General features: G+C 41.8%; 1 protein-coding gene across 1 annotated transcript in view; it reads left to right on the forward strand.

The window, feature by feature from the left end:
* The first annotated feature begins 812 nt into the window (after positions 1 to 812).
* The window catches only part of BRWD1 (bromodomain and WD repeat domain containing 1), a 43,438-nt gene continuing 30,033 nt past the window's right edge, over positions 813 to 14,217 (forward strand). Inside the window, exons 1-15 of the mRNA XM_021527472.3 lie at positions 813 to 931; positions 1,052 to 1,110; positions 1,256 to 1,285; positions 1,470 to 1,529; positions 4,628 to 4,778; positions 5,595 to 5,693; positions 5,901 to 6,061; positions 6,260 to 6,481; positions 7,848 to 7,948; positions 8,552 to 8,622; positions 9,694 to 9,794; positions 10,410 to 10,450; positions 11,180 to 11,278; positions 12,652 to 12,802; positions 13,245 to 13,379. Of these exons, the coding sequence (XP_021383147.2) occupies positions 874 to 931; positions 1,052 to 1,110; positions 1,256 to 1,285; positions 1,470 to 1,529; positions 4,628 to 4,778; positions 5,595 to 5,693; positions 5,901 to 6,061; positions 6,260 to 6,481; positions 7,848 to 7,948; positions 8,552 to 8,622; positions 9,694 to 9,794; positions 10,410 to 10,450; positions 11,180 to 11,278; positions 12,652 to 12,802; positions 13,245 to 13,379 (1,539 nt within the window). The 5' untranslated portion in view covers positions 813 to 873. The remainder of the gene's footprint in view (positions 932 to 1,051; positions 1,111 to 1,255; positions 1,286 to 1,469; positions 1,530 to 4,627; positions 4,779 to 5,594; positions 5,694 to 5,900; positions 6,062 to 6,259; positions 6,482 to 7,847; positions 7,949 to 8,551; positions 8,623 to 9,693; positions 9,795 to 10,409; positions 10,451 to 11,179; positions 11,279 to 12,651; positions 12,803 to 13,244; positions 13,380 to 14,217) is intronic.

The following is a 14,217-nucleotide window of genomic DNA, read 5'->3' on the forward strand; positions in this document are numbered from 1 at the left end:
TCCTCCTGTCCCTGTTCCTGGAGCAGAGCCCGACCCCCCGGCTGTCCCCTCCTGGCAGGAGCTGTGAGAGCCACAAGGTCCCCCTGAGCCTCCTTTGCTCCAGCTCAGCCCCTTCCCAGCTCCCTCAGGAACTCTCCAGCCCCTTCCCAGCTCCCTCAGGAACTCTCCAGCCCCTTCCCAGCTCCGTTCCATTCTCTGGATAAGCTACAACCCCTCGCAGTGAGGGGCCCAGAGCCGGACACAGCACTCGAGGCAGAGGCCCTGGCGGCACAAATCCACTCCGTCACCGCATCGCCGCCTGGGCCCGGCTCTCTGTGCCTCGCTGCGGGTCCCGGGAGGGCTGTCCCGGGCTAGGAAGGCCGAGGCAGCGGCGGCAGCCCTGCCGTTCCCGGGGCCGATGGAGCAGCGCCGCCGCCTCTGCCCCGCCGCCCTCAGCGCTGCCGCGCTCAGCGCCGCCCCCGGCCGCGTCACCGCCGCCTTCCTCGCGCGATCCTTCCGCGCCTCCTCCTCCCCTTCTCCTCACCCGGCGCCTTCCCCGCCATCCCCCCCCGCCACCCGCCCCGCTGCCTTTCGTGTATATTCCCCGCGGCCACACGCCTTCGCCGCCGTTCCCTCGGCGCGCCCAAAGCGCCCGGTACTGCGGGAACTATTTTACGCCGCCCCCCCGCAGGCGCTCCCGGCGGAGGTGGCGACGGCGGCTCCGTGGCGGGTGGTGCGGCGGCGATGGCGGCGGCGCCGCCGAGGCTGCGCTGAGGGGGGAGAGGGAGGGAGGGAGCGCTGAGGGGAGCGGGGGGGCGGCCGTGAGGGGAGGGAGGGAGGAGGGGAGGCGCTGACAGCGCCGTGCCGAGCCGGGCCCGCCGCCCTCAGCCCGCCATGGCCGAGCCTGCGGCCTCTTCCAGCTCCGGCGCGTCGCTGCCGCTCATTGAATCAGGTAACACCGCGGGCCGGGGTGCGGAGGTGCCGCCGGGGCCGCCATCTTCCTGCCCCCCCCACCCCGCTCCTCGGGATGGGTCGCGGCCGCCCCCCGGCTCATCCCCCGTGTCTCTTACAGAGCTTTACTTCCTCATCGCCCGGTTCCTGAGCACCGGGCCCTGCAGGAGAGCGCTGAAGGTGAGTGCGGGGCTCAGCGGGGCGCGGGCACCCCGCGCTGCCCGCGGAGGGTCGGGGGGAGGTGGGAGCAGCCGCGCCCCCCGCTCTGGAGGAGCCGAATCCTGCCTTGTCCCTGACTCCTGTGTTTTTCCCCTTCCCTCTGCAGGTGCTGGTGCAGGAGCTGGAGCAGCACCAGGTCTGTGTGGGCTCTGATGAAATCTTGCTCTAGTCAAAAGTTTCCTTTGCAAGTCATTCAAGTTTCTGCCGCTGGCTCAACTTTTCCCCCTCCCCTCAACACACATTGTTTTGGATGTGGTCTGTAGTCCCTCCTTTCCCCTTTAACCGCTCACGGTTTTTCTGTTTGTTTTTCCTTTATTCAGTTGCTTCCCAAAAGGTTGGACTGGCAAGGAAATGAGCATTATAGAAGTTATGAAGAATTGGTGAGACTTTTCTCTTTAAAAAACCCCCTTTTATTTGCGGTGATGACATTGATGTTAGACCCTCTACCTTTAAGAGTAGGCCCAAATCTTCACCTTCCTGTACCATCCTGGCTCTGAACACTGGAGTTACTTTAGAAAGGGCCTTTAATTTCTTTACATCGGACTAACAAAAACACAAGTGGTGGTTTAAATTGAGGATATTGTTTACATAGCAGAGGTGGAGCTTGGCGTTGTGCAGTGGTACATGCCGCTGCCTACATGCAGGCAGGAGCCAATCTGCAGCGAGGTTTCATTTCGGAGTTCCAGGGACCAGGTTGTGAGGCACGTTGTGATTTGTCGGTATTTATTTTCTGGTTGGTTTCTTTCAGCCCCCTCCAACAGATTAGGAAATGAAGTCGCTGTTCAGAAACCGAGGGTTGGCACTTGTGGTGACTGTGAATGTGCTCATGTCGCCGGCTCCTCGCTGGTCATGGCTTTGTTTCTAAAGTGCTGCAAAGAGGGAGGTGATCTCTCCACAAAATGTGCTTTCTGCCCTTCCACGGCTGGTGTGGTGTGTTCTGATTTGTTTTTACAGTAGGCAGAGCTGTGTTTTGGGGCTTAATTTTGCTGTTTCTTAAGTGGCAAAGAGTTTGAATGCCAGTGGGTGATGGCATGGTGGTGCCTGCCCTTCCCAGTGTGATTTTTATCCTGCTTTATTGTATTTGATAGTGTTTCCTTTAGAGAGTTGTTTATTCTTGCTTTTTCCCACCTAAGGTTCAGGCATTCAGGGTTAATTGACTGATGGTTGCAGTGAACTCCCTCTTGTGAAGCACTTAAAGATCTCAGGATGATATTTGCATAGAGAAGGAATGAAATGTTGTTTAAAACACTTTCTTAATTATTTAAGTATTGCTTGAAATGATAAGTGTGATTCCATTTCCTCTCTTTGTTCTTGTGGCCAGTTGAGCAAGGAAGGTTTTAGATCAGTTTTTGTAAGTCACTAAGAAGCCTGGCCTTGCTAAACAGGAATATTTTCAAGCTCTGACTTGAATTTAGGCAAGATGAAAGTAGCATTAAGCTTAGAAAGAATTATTGGGAGGGTTTCTTTTTGTTGCTTCATTGTTGGTTTCTTACCCCATTTCTTCTGGCAAAAAGAAGGGTGTTGGGAGATCCCATGTGTGTGTTTTTCTGATTTCAGGGCTGCTTTTTAACTGTGATTAATCTGCATATACAATTGTCAAACTAATTCTTTAACATGTGCTGCTTCTATCTCTTTTTTCCCGCACAATTTAAAGGTAATCTCTGCACAGAGCAGTAGTGTTTCAGAAGATCTAAATTATTCTCAGGGTTTTAGTTTCTGTTTTTTGAGGGGCTCTGGGAACCTCTTGTCCCACTGGTCTCACTCTGAATTTGCAGAGACCACAGACAAATCAGTCATGTGCTGTAATTGTTTCTATTCCACTTTGCTCAGCATGGAATTGCAAATCTTTAAAATAACTGTTCCTTCCAAAATCTCAGCAAAACTACTTCAAAAAGAAAGGAATTGCAAGGTTTTGTATGCAAGGGTTGCATTTAGAAAATATATTAGAATATATACATATTGCTGATTGCATGCAAACAAAAAGGGTTTTAGTGTTTGGCAGAAAGCAGACTGGCCTTTCTGCCCTGAATGTTGTGGCTGGTACTGCTTTATACCAATTCAAGAGTCAAAATTGATAAAGAAATGATGTCAAACTGCATTTTGTAGTCTTTGGGCTACCAGATATGTTTCTCATAATCAACCTTAAGCATCTGATGGGCTGATTTGCTTGGACAGATTTGCCTGTGGGGTAATGGGAGTTATTTTACTGATGTTATCACCTCCCACCCTGCCAGGAATACAACCTATGCCCCACAAGCTTTATACCTGGATTTTATTCTAAAAAACAAGTGCAAGGCTGTGACTTAATTTGTACCTTTTGAATGCTCAGTGTGTATTTGGGAAACTTTCTGGCAGCGTGTGGTATTTTTATTTTTATTCCCACTGTTGTGATGAGCAGATCAGCCCTGTTGGGACACTTTGCTCATCCGAGCTCAGCTGTTCAAGGGAACAGCATCAGCAGCACGAGCTTGTTCTGCCTGTGTTCTCAGCCACCTGGGCAGGAGGCCACATACCTGAGCTGGTGTGGCCCTGAGCCTCTCCTGAATGGATTGGCTGGGAATTCTCTGGCTGCTGCAGGAGCAGTGTGGCTGCTGGGGCTGACTCGGTTGGTCATGGCCAGGTCACACTGGAGGAAGTGTGGGGCTGTCAATCCCACCTGCTTCAGACCTCCCCAACAGCTTCAACTTTTGAGTCTGATGGCTTGCTCTACTCAAGGCTGCTTAAACTCCTACTTTGTGTCTTTACCTTCTGCATTATTGTGGTTGCTTTGATAAGAATAAGGAATTTTTTAGATTGAACTCCCAGAAAGAGAAGGGGGAAAAATAATCAAAATCCGCATACATCTGTTCTTGTCTGAGACATCTGACTGTGTGTGGGGGTGTATTTCTTTTTTTTAGGTTGCTTGATGCAGATAGTGTGGGATCATTCCTGAGTGTAGGGATGAATGGTTTGATCCTGGTTTAAGGAAGTAGGGCAGACTTAGGTTATGTGGTACTGGTTCTTCAAGGAAACTGTTTCCAGAGAGATTGTACTCAAACCTGCTGGTTTGCAGTTCAATGAGCAAGTACAGGTAATAGCTGCTTAAATTCTTGTGCTTGATTGCAACCCCATTCTCCATGATCTTGAGTTCTGAGGGTTTGTATTTTATTTCTTATTTTTAGTACAAATCATAGGGTGAATTGGGCAAAGACACTCAGTGTAGGGTGTCTGACAAGTGGGTGCCTCAGGGGTGATTCCTGCAAACTTCCAGTAATAAAATACTGATCTGCAGGAGTAACTTTACTCCAGTTATTTTTACTACAGTTCTCCCTAGCTTGCAGAGTACCCACTGAAGTTACTAGATCAGAGCTTAACAGAATTCATTATTCTCTGTAAGTTGAACTTAAAAAAAATCAAATATATCTGTGCATATTGATACTTTTAGATCCAACTGTCCTGAATGTACCAACCTAATTTTTAAACCTTGAATTTCTGTCAGGTGCTGGCCAACAAACATGTGGCTCCAGATCATTTATTACAAATTTGCAAACGCATTGGCCCTATCCTGGATAAGGAGATCCCACCCAGCATTTCCAGAGTGAATTCCTTACTTGGGGCAGGGAGACAGTCCTTGCTACGGACAGCAAAAGGTAGGATCTGTTCTTTGTTTGAAATGGGGATGATTCATTCTTGTGTTCACAGAGTTAGGATTTGGGGAATAGTGTGAGAGAGGCAGAACTGACACTTTGGAAGTGACCTCTTGGAATCCCAGAATGGTTTGGGTTGGAAGGGACCTCAAAGCCCATCCAGTGCCACCCCTGCCACGGCAGGGACACCTCCCACTGTCCCAGGCTGCTCCAGCCCCAGTGTCCAACCTGGCCCTGGGCACTGCCAGGGATCCAGGGGCAGCCCCAGCTGCTCTGCCCACCCTGTGCCAGGGCCTGCCCACCCTCACAGGGAAAAATATTTTCCTAGCATCCCATCTAAACCTGTCATCCTTCAGCTTGAGGCAATTCCCCCTTGTCCTTTCACTCCCAGACTTGGTTAAAAATTCCTCTCTAGCTTTCTTGTAAATCCCCTGTAGTTACTGAAAGGTTCTTGAGATCATCTCGTGACATAACTTTGTATTATTAACTACTCATTACATTCTTGTATAAATATTCAGGAAAATGGTAAAGATCAGTTGGAGTTTTAGTTTCGTGTCATGTGAACTGCAGGGGTACCATCAGTCAGGAGAAATTTCAAAGTTTGCTGTTTGGTTTTTCTCCTTCTGTTACTATTAAATAATTTTTTCTCTTTAAATCTTCATTGTTTGTGAGAAGTTTTGGGGCAGTTGATGCCTGGTTTTTGGTGGGTTCAGTCCTGTGTTTGAGACCAGACTAGATGGGTCTTTGCTGTGTTTTGGAGCTGCAGCTCTCTTGACATTTTTAGAAAGTATTTATGATGAACTTCAACTGTTTCTGCAGATTGCAGGAACACTGTTTGGAAGGGCTCTGCATTTGCTGCTCTGCATCGAGGCAGACCCCCAGAAATGCCTGTGAACTATGGCACCCCACCAAATCTTGGTAAGCTCCTCTCACCTCTCCTCACTGCTGCTGAGCCCTTTTAAAATACTGGCTTTACACACAATAAAAATTGCAGGTACCACAAAACCTGACTTTATGAAATCTGAAAGTAACTTCTAGTAGCTTTTTAATATTAATGGCAATTGAATAAACCCAGGTTTTAGAACAGACATGTTTGAAACATGATGTGATTCCTCTGTGTTCTAGTGGAGGTGCATCGAGCAAAGCAATTAACTGGATATGCCAAGTTCAGCACTTCATTCCCAGGAAGTATGTACCAGCATGTCAAGATGCACAGGAGGATCCTTGGCCATCTCTCTTCTGTGTATTGTGTTGCATTTGACAGGACTGGACACAGAATATTTACTGTAAGTTGATGAAAATACATCCAACTCTGAATATACTTTTAGATGATGCTTGGAAACGGGTGTTGTGCTAAAACTTCTGGAGATAAATATCAATGCTGGTAAAATGTAGCTCCCTTGCTATGCTTAAGTGGAACAATTTGCTGTAATTAAAGGTCAGAAGCATGTCAGAAGTTGTCCTTAATGAATGTTTCTCTTCAGGGCTCAGATGACTGTCTGGTGAAGATCTGGTCCACTCACAATGGCAGATTGTTTGCCACCTTACGAGGACATTCAGCAGAGATCTCTGACATGGCTGTGAACTATGAGAACACCATGATTGCAGCTGGGAGCTGTGACAAGATGATCCGAGTGTGGTGCCTGAGGACTTGTGCACCAGTTGCTGTCCTCCATGGGCACACAGGGTCCATTACCTCATTGCAGGTATGGGGCTTTTGAAGTGTTTCTGCGTATTAAAAACTGAAATTATTTATCTATGCCTGCCTATGGGAGTAGTGAAATCTGAATGTGTAAATATTTATGGCAAAAGTAAGTCAAATCACAGGATAAACCTGCTTAAAAACAAGTCAATTCCTCGTCTCTCTGGGAGTTAAGTATTTAACTGAAGATAATGCCAGGAATTCTTTTTCTCTTAAAGATCACTGCATATAATACTTGAGTTGTTGGAACAAAAGGGAGTTTCTGGGAATATCCTGTCCTGTTGTCTCTTACTGGATTCATAATTTGCTATTCGGTGTGAATGTGTTCTGATCCAGTATATTATTCCTACAACTTTTGGGATGTGGGTATTTGTTTTAATCTCAAAAATAGGAGTAATTTCAGAAGGACAAAGGTGTAACGTGAATATTTAAATTTAGAGGTGATTTGATGCATGATGTGCTCTTGGTGGTCCTTTGAATTCAGTCTGGTTTTGGCCTTTAATACCTTAATTAACACAGAAATTAGTAGCTCATTATCCAGGTTTCGGGTGTCTTCCAGTGAGACCAGCAGCTTGTCTTGAGGGGTGAAAAATGGCTTGTGGAGCTTAGTACAAACAAATAATTCTGAATTTTTCTCAAAAATGCTGCCTCAGAGAGTAGTCTTCATACCTGTGACATTCACTACATTTTTTAGTTTGGTTGGTTTTTAGTGTCTAAATACTTCTGGTGCTTCTTGTATTGCATTGTGCAAATTCTTTAATTTAGGTTTTCTTAATAATACCATAATTGCACTATGTACAATTTATATGACTTTCCAACGTTAGTAATTGATGAACAGTTTAAACAATCTGTGTCTGTAAAGTTTTCTGAAGGGTAGCTCTGTGCATAGCAATAAATCCTTCTCTTAAAGAACTATTTCTAAGGAATTCCCATACAATTTCTATAAAATTACATATGATAATTTGCATAAATTACACATTCAAACTATCTCATATCTTGTGCTCTGCTTAATTATTTTTGGACTACACCTGTCTATTCAAACTTCCTTTTTTCAGTCTGCTGTGCTCATTATTTTATTCATTGACAGGCTTTTCAATGAATGATTGTGGTCAGTGGAAACATCAAACCCAAACCACTGACGGAATTGGGTTTTTTTAATACAGTAATTGAAACACAGACCACAAACTTACCTTAAAGTAGGGGAGGTATTACCTTGTAAACACTAAAAATGAGTTTCCAACAACTGCTCCAGCAGTTTGAGGTGAAAAATCCAAAATAAATCGAGCTTTTACATTAACTTTTTGAAGTTAACATCCTGAACAGTTCTTAAATCTCTATTCCTGTGTGTGATTTTGCTTTCCTCCCTGCAGTTCAGTCCCATGGTGAAAGGCTCCCTGCGATACATGGTCTCCACTGGGGCAGATGGAACTGTTTGCTTTTGGCAGTGGGACACAGATTCCATGAAATTCAAGTATGTGAATGGTTTGCTGGTTAACCTTAATGCCATTCTGGGCTTGAGTAAAAAAAAGTCAGGTGGTTTTCACTCCACTGGGTTTTTGTGGTTATAAAAATACTGTGCAAATCATGTATTCAGTAGTTATTGTAAAGCACCATCACCAACTATATCCTTTACAAATTAATGTTCTTCCATTGACTTGGGAGATTAGTTGGGATATATATTAATTTATTCACTAAAAATTCAAATGTAGGACAGCAGGACTGACTGGAAATGTAAATATTTTGGAAAAGAGAATAAAACTTGGTGGTGGTGTTGGTTTTCCAACAGTTCTGTAGTTTTAGGATGTTTCTTACAGAACTTGCATGCAAGATATGTATTTTCAGGATAGTTTGAAGTGTTCAATATGTGATTACTCCTTGTTTGTACCCAAAAAATTAATTACTACCAAAAAGAACTCTAGAATGATCAGTGTATGTCTGATGGTATGCCACATCATGCATAGTAGTTGGTATAAAATGATCCCTGTTTAAAGAAACATCCCTTTATGCTTTGAAATGTTGCTAAAAGCCAAGTTTAGGGTGGTGTGGCCTATTTCTAACATCTTTTCTTTTTAAGCACCAAGCCAGTGAAGTTCACAGAGAAGCCCAGGCCAGGGGTTCAGATGCTTTGTTCTTCCTTCAGTGTGGGTAAGTCAGGTGGAGTTCAGTCTTGTGATTTCTTCTTTCCTCTCTTGTAACACTTGATTGTGACAGCTTTAAAATGCACAAAACCTGCAGTTGTGAGTAAATAATTGCACAGATGTGCACTGTTAGCTGTGACATAATGAAATGCTGGGGCTTCCCTTAGCTAACAGTTAAAGACTGTTAACAGTTAAAGACATTGTGATTTCACAGAGGTAAAAGCCACCTAATGTCCGTTTGCTTCTATCCATCTTTAGTGGAGGTTTTATTTTTGTTTAATCCCCTTGTACAATGTCAAGGGTAGGCAAAATGGCTTCTCTCACATCCCACAGTCACCAGCAGTGGAAGTGGGTCCTGCCAGCAGGAGCTCCTGACCCAGCGCCAGGGGTGCTCATAAAGATTTTCCTCTTAAGGATCCAGAAATGGATCTTTAACGTGCTTCACTCCTGCCTTGTTTTCTTTCACTCAGTTCATGTGAATTTCAGAACTAAAAAGCAAATAAAAATCAAAGTGTAGCTTGTTAACATTGTCAGGATAGAACCCTGGCTTGTGTTGAGAGGGTGTTTTTGACATTTTGTTTTGTTTTGGTTTTTCTTGACAGCACTTAGAGGCAGCTCTTGGAATTTCTGCCACCTCAGCTAAATACTGATGTGCTTACACTGGGGTACTTCACTTGACTGGTTTACTCACATTTCAGCCTAATTTTGATGCAGTTCACTGGCACAAATGAGGCACAGACTACAGTGAGAGTCATCTACATAATTCTGATTATCCAGAGCCATATTCCCCACCAGCGAAGGCTTCTCTGTGCAATTTAATGTTAAAAGTTCCACTACTTCCCTAAAGATATATTTTAAAATCTTTCTAACACCAATTTATTTTTACTATGGCTGAGAACACTTTCTGGGGCAAGAAAGGGATTTCCTTCCACATATGTGTGTCAGTGGAAGAGCATAAAAAATGTGCCATTCTCCAAATAGGTGTGGAGTTTTTTTATTTAAACCAGGCCTCTGATAAATGGTGGTGACCTGTTTTAATTTCTTCCACAGCAGGTTAATTATTGCTTGATTTTTACAGGTGGGATGTTTTTAGCAACTGGCAGCACTGACCACGTCATCAGGATGTATTTTTTTGGCTCTGAAACACCTGAGAAAATAGCTGAATTGGAAAGTCATGCTGTAAGTAATTAGTTAATTAGTTCATTTGAAGCAGCACTGAAGTCACAAGATGATTTTATGAGTGGATTTTTAGCAAGGCTCTTAATTAATTTTCTTTGCATTAATGTTTCCTCTACTACAAAATCTGACTACTTTTGTTGCATTGATAAGGCTTGATCAGTACTTAGTTTTTTTATGTAGAGAAGACTTTTCTGCTGTAAGACAAAGTGTTGTATTTAGTTTTCCTGCAGTTTTTATTGTGATAAAAATGAATCATTTATTTTTTTTAAGGAAAGAGTAAGTAGGAGTAGGAACAAAAGATTCCTCACTATTGTAGTTGACTTACGGTATTGGAAATATATTTAAATATTATTCAGTTGTCAGCCAGGTTATTTAATTTGTTAATCCTTCGTGTTGTTAAATTCAAGCTGTTTTTAAAAGATACATTTTAGATACATTAATGGTTAGTGAGTTCTGGAAGTGTTTGGACTTGGTTTGCCATGCAGTTGAAACTCTTAGAATTACACAGCATTTTATTTTTTCATTATTTCAGCTTTTACTAAACTCAGAATTTTCAAATAATGTATTTCCTGTTTAAAAAAGAAAACTTGAACAAACTCTACTTTTTTCTTACAGGATAAAGTTGACAGCATTCAGTTTTCTAATGGTGGGGACAGGTATGTTGAAAAATGCTGAAATATGGCCAAAAAATACAGAATTTTTGAATTAAGAATCATCCATTCCTGGATGTTCCCAGTAAATAAAAATCTATGTGTTTAGACCTCAGAAGGGAAATTTTGGACTGATGCAGGAGCACAATTAAGCTTCAGCTGTTCCAGCTTTCTGTTGATCTGTGTTAGGTGATATTTTTTGCCTGGCTGAGGTTTTATTTACCTGGAGGAATTTTAACCACTTTTTAATGTACCCAATGTGTTTGTAGCTTCATGAATCTCCTTTTCCTCCTCCTTTCCTTTCAGTTTCACCGAGTATTTTATAGGAAATAGGAGAAATGCAGTGAAAGTGGTCAAAAATAAATTAGAACCTTTTCATCTGATTTGTTCTTGCCTCTTCTTCAGTATCTGAAACTTAGCAATTACTTAAAATACATTGAAATCCTGTACTGAGGAGGAGATGAGGATGAATTTGTGAATTGAATTAAACTTTGGAACTTGCTTCTCTTTTCTTCGTATTTTGACAACTTTATTCAGTTTTCCAGTTCAGAAAAACTCTTTTCTGCTTTTCTTGAAAGAAAGTTATTGGAAAGAATTTTCTTGAACACAAATTGAAGATTTAATTTCTGTCAGTCTTCCACTGCAAAATCTATGTTGTGGTGGTGTCTAACTCTAAAGATACTTTAAAGCAAATGTTTGGGAAGATAAATAAATGAATTTTTACTACTTGTTCAGGTTCATAAGTGGCAGCAGAGATGGAACAGCTCGGATCTGGCGTTTCGAGCAAGCAGAGTGGAGGAACATTTTGTTGGATATGTCTGATCGACTGCTGGGGTAGGTGGAGTGCTCATTTCATGGTTTGTGTAAATTCAGAAAGATTGAAAAACTCAATTACTCAAATGTGAGTGAGAGCAGCATTCTGGTCAAGTTCTGTGGTCTTGGGAGGGGGTGAATTGAGTGTTCTGGTGATGCAATAATTGCTGAGTTTGAGTCTGTGCTTTCATAAATTCCTAAGTGTTGAGAAAGCTCTCAAATGTGCTCTGTACCAAGTTAATTTTACTGCCTCTTTTCAGGAAAAAAAGTGAACAGAAAGAATCTACCTTCTTTATCTGGGTTTTAGTCTGACACCTGGTGTGTCACGGGAGAAATATTTTTAGATTAGTAAAAGTAAAGTAGGTGGTGACCTATTTGCAGGAGAGGTTATGACATGGAATAGGTGGCTTTCCTCAAGGACTTATCTTGCTGACTGTTCCCATTTTCTGCTTTTAAAAAAAGTGAATTAATGAAATGCTGGTGGCAGCCAGTCTGAATAATGTTATTAGAGATAAAAATCAGGGTATTATGTGGTGTTGGGTAAACGTGAAGGGGGAGTGACGTACAGAAGCTCAGTAAGCTTCCACAGACACTGAACAGAAACTCATTTGTAAGTGATTAAATGAGAGTTTGATTAAATAATTTGTAGGTGATTAAATAAAAAGCCAAACCTTGGGTACACTATTTGATTGGAGGGTGATTTCAGGCTTTTCCTGTGATGAAAAAGACCGTGAAAGAAATCTGATTTTAGAGAGGAGGAGTTAATAATATTTGAGATTTGACTGTGGCTGTGTAGTTGAGCTTCTTTAGGCCTCTACTTGAAGTGGAATGAAGATAATCCCATGTGAAGGTGTTTCAAGGAAAACTTACTCCTTGCCTTGTCTGGAAAATGACTGAGAGGCAGTGTTACTGTACCTATAAATTTATTTTGGGGAGAGAATAGGGAAATAGATTGAGGTTAAAACAGAATGTTATCTTTACTGTATTTCTGTTGGGGCTCATTAAAAAATGCTTAGCTAATGTAGAGATTGGCTTGGGAATCAGTTGGAAAAGCTGACTGTAAAAAGTCCAAAATTTTGCAGGATTTATCTTAGAACTCTAATTGTAGAGGAGCCAAGATTCCATGAAAAAGGGAAGCCTTTTTGCTTTGCATGTCAAATGAGAAAGAGATTATGAAGTCCTTTTAAAATGTAAAAATCCAGATTTGCTTTAAATGAAGAATTTTGTGAACAAAAGTTTCAACCCAGATTTAATTCTTCACTTCCTTTCTGTTGTCTGATTATTAACACAGGAAAAGAGATTACTGTGTTTTGATATAGAACTATTAATTAAAATATCAAAAGTTAACTAAAATATCAAATACATCTCTGACCTGTTTGATTTTTTTCAAATAGTGACACTTGTGCAGAAGAAGACAAATTCATGAAGCCTAAAGTAACCATGATAGCTTGGAACCAAAATGACAACTATGTTGTTACAGCTGTGAATAATCACCTGCTCAAAGTTTGGAATTCCAGTACAGGGCAGTTGCTCCATGACTTGGTGGTATGGAATTTTCCTTGCTTTTCAAAGATTTTACTGAAATTGCAGTGGCATATGTATGCTGAATTTATAATTAGAGCTGATTAGTCTTGAAAGCTCTGTGTGGATGGTACAGCAAGGTTGGTGTTCCTTGGAATTCTTCTAACCAAAATTTGCTGGTTCCTCCAGCTGTGGACTTTCCCTGTAAATAGAAGAACAAATCAATGTGGAATAAATAAAATTCTTGTGCAGTAATATATCCATTGAATATTTCACCATCCTTTGGCAAAAGCTTCATATTTCTACAGCTCTTGCTTGAATCTAGAAAAATTTTTACCTTTGGAATGTTCAAGTCTTTGGGGTTTAATTTTCCAGAGAGGACAGCGCAGGCTTTGGGCTCTGTTGCGACTATCTTGCTGCTGTGGATTTCCCTGGTTTCCCTGTGATGTGCAATTTTCAATTGCAGGGCCATGCAGATGAAGTGTTTGTCTTGGAGACCCATCCCTTTGATTGCAGGATAATGCTGTCTGCAGGCCACGATGGCAACATCTTCATCTGGGACATCACCAAAGGCACCAAAACAAAGCATTATTTTAACATGGTGAGAGCTTCTTTAAACACCATTTGTTCTCAGCACACAGCAGCGTGTTCACTACCAGCCTAAGGAATGCCATCAACACTCACACCCTTGCATCTTAGGGGAAAAAAACCCCAACCCAACAGGAAAATCTTAAACAGCAAAATTTGTTAATTAATTTTATTTCCTTAGAGCTTTTTACTGTAGAATTTGCTGATTATTGTGGATTTTGCACTCTTTTTTACTGAAGATCATTGTGCACTTCATTCATACTGTTTTCCTCAGCTGAGGGGAGATGCCATCTAAAAGGCTCTGTTTTGTGTCATTGTTTGAAGATAATAATGGACAGATACTTGTATTTTCCACAGGCTTACAAATTATTTTCTTAATATTGATTGCCACAGTGCTTGAGGGCTCCATTTGACAGCTCATTATTAATACTTTAAATTAGGTTATTTTCTGTGAGACTTAGGTTTTGATCTAATGTACATATAAATTTTTAATCCTTTTTCCCTGGTCAGTCAACAGCAAAGAGCTTTTTTTATTTTTAAGTTCTTAAATTCTTTGGGTTTGTCTAGAAAGTTGTTTAACAAAAGCAATCTGTATTAGCTTCTGTTTATTTCAAGCAGTGTGCTGACAGCTGTAAAAGCTCAGAAAAGCATGTTTATTTGTTTATTTTGGGCACTGAACAGTAACTTTTTATACCTTTTAGTGCAGCTTTTAGAATTGGCTCAGGACTTTAATTCAAGTGTAAAAGAAATATATGAAGTAACTAAATTATGTGTGCTTTAATGGAGGTATTTAGGGAAATGATGGCTTTTGATAGAGTAATTTTGGATGCTTATAGTTTGCTCTGAAAAAA

The sequence above is a fragment of the Lonchura striata genome, chromosome 2, assembly GCF_046129695.1.
Source record: "Lonchura striata isolate bLonStr1 chromosome 2, bLonStr1.mat, whole genome shotgun sequence".
Taxonomy (NCBI): domain Eukaryota; kingdom Metazoa; phylum Chordata; class Aves; order Passeriformes; family Estrildidae; genus Lonchura; species Lonchura striata.